Source organism: Arachis ipaensis, chromosome B01 (assembly GCF_000816755.2).
Source record: "Arachis ipaensis cultivar K30076 chromosome B01, Araip1.1, whole genome shotgun sequence".
Taxonomy (NCBI): Eukaryota; Viridiplantae; Streptophyta; class Magnoliopsida; order Fabales; family Fabaceae; genus Arachis; species Arachis ipaensis.
In genome coordinates this window covers 12456441-12462609 of record NC_029785.2, presented here as the reverse complement: position 1 = coordinate 12462609, position 6169 = coordinate 12456441, and the positions used below count along the sequence as shown (strand labels likewise).

At 30.0% G+C, this 6169-nt stretch overlaps 1 protein-coding gene across 1 annotated transcript in view; it reads right to left on the bottom strand.

The window, feature by feature from the left end:
• The window catches only part of LOC107646507 (kinesin-like protein KIN-7F), a 9307-nt gene continuing 6075 nt past the window's right edge, over nt 2938-6169 (bottom strand). Inside the window, exons 11-13 of the mRNA XM_021117566.1 lie at nt 5192-6052; nt 3952-4193; nt 2938-3373 (exon numbers count right to left, since the gene is read on the bottom strand). Coding sequence (XP_020973225.1) covers nt 3049-3373; nt 3952-4193; nt 5192-6052 — 1428 coding nt within the window. The 3' untranslated portion in view covers nt 2938-3048. The remainder of the gene's footprint in view (nt 3374-3951; nt 4194-5191; nt 6053-6169) is intronic.

Below are 6169 nucleotides of genomic sequence, written 5' to 3'. Positions count from 1 at the left end.
TCATTGTGTTTCATGATAGTAGGGTAGCGTTTTAAGTTTTCTTGGGGTGTAGAATATGCATTGAGGTTGCGAAACTCATTTGGTTTGTTTGTTTGTTTTTTTATTTTAATTTCAGTCTGTAGGATATTATGAAGGAAAAAAAACAATAAAATTTTATTTTCTGTTTTTACTTTATATTTTTTATTCACAATTTAAAAAAATTACTTAAAATAAAAACAGAAAAAAATGCAAATCAAACGCATTTGCAATCTCCCCAACCTGCATTTATGCTACATTGATTTACTGGTAATTTGCTAACTATTATGTTTTGTTTGGACTGATGTTTTGAAATATATTAATTTCTTATTTTTTGAACATTTTCTTTTATTTGTAAAATGGTGATTTTTATTTAGATGTTAAACATAAAAAGTTTGATAATAATTAATTCATTAAAATATTTTAAAATGTATATTTTTCAAGGTAATATGTTGCTAGCTTAAAATAAAAGGATTCTTTTAATGAATTTTGTTTATCTAAAAAAGAGTTATATCCAAATCCTTTTAGAATTTTATAAAAGTATATTTTTCAACAAAAAAAAAGTCAATTTAGACGTAACTGCAATATAATAGTGTACTACAATTGAATAAACCATTAAACAATATTTAGAAAACTTTGTATTTGTTTCTCTAGACTGCGCACGCAATACAGACAAGGCAAAATATTTCATGGAGCTATCAATGGACTGTCAAGAATAATTTAAGTTGTCTCAAATAATATTTTTGTATTTCTGATTTTGTTACCATCTCTGCTCGTTAAACTTACAAATTTTCTCCAAATTAATCATTACATCAGTTTAATGACTTTAATCTCCCCCGAAGAAATCATTCCCAGACTGATCCTTGCGAGTGATTCCCTGTGCTTCCTCCGTTGTTGCTTTCTCCTGTTTCTGCGCCTCAACCATGAAGCTCCGAAGGTGTGACGCTGTCATGAGCCCATTCTCAGAGCACTGCTCGAACAGGTAACAAGTTCCTTACCTCCGGCAGCGGCTCAAAAGCTTGAAGCAACCCCAGCAATAGAAGCAAACTTCTCTTCAGTTTTCTCTCTCTCTCTCTCCCTCCCTCTCTCTCTCTCCACTGAGTTTTAGTTTCAGTTTTATTTATGGATTATATTTTGACAAAATAATGAGCGGGTGTTTTTCGCATGTGAGCTTTGTGTTTCAGTGTTTGAGGATAAGTGCGTGATTATACCTTGTTTTTGAAGTAATGGAGACATAGAAGAGAAGAGGATAAACCGTCTGAGAGTGATTATTAAACTGGTCTGATGATTAATCTGAGAAAAAATTGTAAATTTATTAAGTAGAAATGGTGCCAAAATCAGAAATAAAACAAAATTATAGTTTGAGATAGAATTTTTGTTATTTTTAACAGCTAGAACAGCTCCATCAATGGAGCTGTCCATGAAGCTCCATAGAATAGTTTGTCTAAGGATAAGGCAGTACGATTACACTTTGTGAGTTGTAATGGGAGGTCTTTTATAATTTTATTGAGTAAAAGTGTCATTTTGTCCTTAAGGTTTATTAAGGTTTAGGTAAGTCTTAAAGTTGAGTAAAAAACTTGAATTCATAACCGTGAAGTAATTCATTTTGTTGAATTTCACTTTTATTTTAGTTGATTTTGTATTATTTTAAGAGTATTGTATCGTTTTTGTTCCTAATATTTTTGTCTTGTTTAAGTCTCTAACATTTTAAAATTGTATCAATGTGTTCTATCGTCAACTTTGTTAACATATTACTAACGACAGATCAATATTAAGACGATTTTGAAACGTTAAAAACTTAAATAAGATAATTTAAATATTAAAACAACTTTGAGACTTACTTCAAAATATTGAAAATAAAATGATATTTTACTCTAATTTTATTGTATGTGTATTGAGAGGAAGAGAGAGCTTTATTATTTTTTGTTTTGTACAAAGAACTTTATTATTTAAAATGTATATTTTCTTTCGACTCATTTTTACTTTATATGTTGCAATAAGCCAATACTGAAATATAAATTTAGCATATGATTATATTTTCTTCTCGTTATCTTTCAACAGAACTAGTCATTAGGCAACAAAAGCTAAATTACTTACGTCAATTATTCTAATTGTAATATTAATCCACTAATCGTCAATTAGCATATCAATTAAGGTATGAGTTGTCCACAATTTCTTATAACAAAAATGTTATGTATAAATAAAAAATCAATCATAAAATTAGTCATTATGTATTTATGTATAAATATATATTATTTAATTTATTTTTATGTATATTTATTTAATAGCTAATTAATTAATAACCAAATCAAAGCTTAGATTCCTAAATATAACATTATTAATTAGTGTGTTTTAGAAGTTGGTTAAGAAAAAAAATATTATCTCTATATTAATTATTTTTTAATAAAATAGTCTTGTCTATAATAATTATTTTGGTTAAAAAAGTTTTCAAGTGGTCTTCACTCTTCACAATTGATTAGGAAATAAAAAATAGTTAAGTACATAGATATCCCATCAAGTATGTCACACACATACTAAAACCCTAACTCACCTCACGTTACCTCCTTGAGCCCTTTTAAGTTGGATATCGGTGTGCCATTACAAGTACTTCTATCGTCGTTTGAAATTAGAGGTATCATCTATTATCATCACATACCAATTTATCCATCTACCCCTCATCAAATTCCTGTTCAGGTAACCCTATCTGGCTTTAACCCTAGGAGATAGACTTTATTAAATTCACATTCGATCTTTTGTGGATATTAATCGAGTTAGTTTCAATTTTCAAAACATTATGGGTCAGTTTTCTTAGCGTTCAGATTTTGTGTTAAGAAATATTAGTTTAATGGTATAACATAATAATACTTTTATTTTCTAAAAAAATAAATATTTATATACATAAAAGGAACTCATATCTCCTATTAAGTTAGTGATTGGCATGAAGACTGCTCAACTTTGCAAAATATAGCTGATGAAAGTTACTTGGATGAACAAAAGTGAACTAGTATTTGGGTAAAGTTCATCCCTATTAATTCACAAAATACGTTTTTTCATTGTGGCAGTCCAAGCAAAAGATTTCTTAGGTTTGCGTCTCGGGGCGAAGTTGAGACCAAACATCTCCTTGTAAGCTTGATCTGGCTCCACTGTTCCAACCAACCTTGTAACAATGGCGGCACTCTCTCTAACACGATCCATGTCTTCTGTGTCTGACCATAATAGGTTCGCCAATTGCAACCTCCTATGCTTTGAATGCCTATCAATACGCCATTCCACATACAGCTTGTTTCTCTCACATTTTGGTAGCTTCTTGTGCATCTTCTTGCTCAACATTTGTCTCTCTTTCTTAAGATATTTTGCGCTATTTGCAAAGGAAAACACATCACGTCATCAATCTTATCTTACAAAGTCATGAATCTAAAGGTATCAATTTAGTACTCCAAATGACTATGGATGAGTTTAGCTTGCCTTTTAGAAAACGTAAAGCTATTTTTTTTTTATAAATAGAAATACTTTTTTTTCCCTAAAATTAGCGATTCTCTCGTATCCTTAAAATAAAAAAGTTATGTGAACAATCATTCGTATATTTGAAATATAAAATACACATTTAAAATGAATTAAACACCACACGCATTTATATATAAATATATTTTAAATGTGTATTTTGTATTTTAATACGTAATCTATACAGATGATTAATATAGTGACTATTTTTTTATATACATCTAACATTGTTGTACTGATAAACAAAAATATTAAATATATATCAAAATTAACCACTAGTAAATTTATGTATAAATACGTGTATAGTTTAATTTATTTAATATTAATATGTATTTTGTATATGTATTTTACACTAATGATGACTAATTTTAGTAGTTAATTTTAATGTAATCCTATCATAATCGCTTAATAAAACATATATACATGCATACTTACCTTGAATCAGGGGAAAACGTTTGTTTTAGATAAGACAACCTTCTAAGCTCTACCTCCATATAGATAGAATCTGATGGATCCCCTTTGAAGAGAAGGAAGAAGTAACTCCTATGAATTAATGAAACATTACATACATTCCAGAGTTCAACAATCTCTCTTTGTAGCCTCTTAAATTCTGAAGGCCAGTTTGAATTTTTTTCATCTTCAGATTGCTTTGAGCCCAAGGCAACATCTTTGGATTCCTGTCATGCAAATAAATAAAGTTAAAGAATGGTCTTTTTGTTAATAATATGGTAGTGCTGCTTTTTAAAACACTGTCATTGAATAACTAGATATAATGTATATTTATACACTTAATTATATATCTTTTTCTTTTGTATATATAATTGTTTTGTAATGTAATATTAGCAATTAAATCATCTATATCTAGCAGTTTCAAAAGTAAGTATAAATTGGAAGTTCCAAGTTGAAAACTATCAAAGATGAAACAATTAACGGTAGCCAAAACAAGAAACTGTTAAAGTTGTCAAATTTGACAAATCAGACTTAATTTGGATAAAATTACCATGATAACTCATGTTTTCTCAGATACAACTACTGCAAGTTCATTCCTTCATCACCAAGTCATGTTTGAATTAATATTTTATTCACAAAGTGTTGCCTATGTTAAAGGCATGTATATGTGTCTGTAATGTGCTAGGTTCCATGAATGAAAATGCTTATGATGAAAAGCTTCTTGTCTTTTTTTTTTTATTTTTTTGTGAGTGCTAGTGAATTTGAGGGAAAAATATGATAGTGTCATTTATGTGAGTAATCTTAGATCAATTAATTGTGGGTGTTAATAACTTAAGCGCAGTTTGCAATGATAGTTGTTTAAATAACATTATTGATTTGTTAATGTATGCATAACACTTACATCTTTAGAAAAAAACAAATTCACCAAACAAATCTTTAGAGAGATTTACTAATATTTATATATTTTTTTCCCTCTATATTAGTAGAACTGCATAACAAAGAGGAATGCTAGAGGACTAGTAAATTTTGTGATTTGTAATCATCAATTAGTCATTATTAATATTTTTAAAGGTGTAAGATTACATTTAATAATGTGGAATTACTCACTTTTCTTTTACTAATTAAGTGCGGGACAAATTTTAATAAAAGTATTGACTCCTAAACTTTCTCGATTGGAAATAAGACCAATATTAAGCTAGATTGTTATAAGAATGGAGAAGCATACCTGTAGATTATTATTAGAACTTCCAAGATCTATCTTTTCCTTTAGTTCTGAAACTAAAGAACCATTGGCATCAATGTCCTTAAAAGTAACCCTTCTCACATGTTCTGGAGTAGTAATGGAAGCACTTTCCGGTGGATTCCCATCGCGAAAAGGCGAAGCTCGTTCGGCATCAGCATCATAGTTCAGTGTATGCGACCTACTTGGGAATCCCACAGGTCTCTGCCTAAAGTCTTTTCCCATTCCCACGACCATGGGAGTTCCATATCGAGCTATATCTTCCTCGTCGAACCAATCCGGAGAAGGATCCCTCATAATGCTTGCTTTACAACTTGTGCTTCTCGTCATTTTCGCATACCCTGGCCTTGGTGATGGAGATAACTTGTTTCGCAAGGGAAGAGGAATAAAATCTTTCTTTTTCTTTAATTCAAAATATGCATTATTCTCCTCCTGTGTACAGTCAACTTCAGTCAACTTTTTTCCTCCCAGTCTAATTGTATTTGCCTCGGGAGACGAGGCACTAGAGTCTGAAATTGTGCCTTCAGAGTCAATAATGCATTTTGTTTTTTGCTTAGTGAAGTTGTCATCATCATCATGTTCTTTAGTGTTGTTTTTATTTGAATCAACATCAGGAGTTAAAATTGGTAATATCAAGGGAGAAATTCTGAGGGGAAGATGCTTTTCCAAGTCGGGGAGTTGGAAAAAGTTGTCATCAGAACTATTTCCATCTGAATACAAAGAATTTTCAAAATATTTTATCTTATCAAAACTGTTCAAACTAAATAGATTTGGTCCATCTTGTTGGTTTTCGAAGTCCCATGACCTTCGCACGCGCAATCTGGGATAGCCAATATCCAAGCTCTCCTGCAGGTTTTTGATGAATAATTAGAGTTAAATATGAATAAGAAAAAATTTATATTTCTATGTTTTCTTAATTTTAATCGAATCACTTTCATACCAAAACTCCAAGAGTAAAAAGTG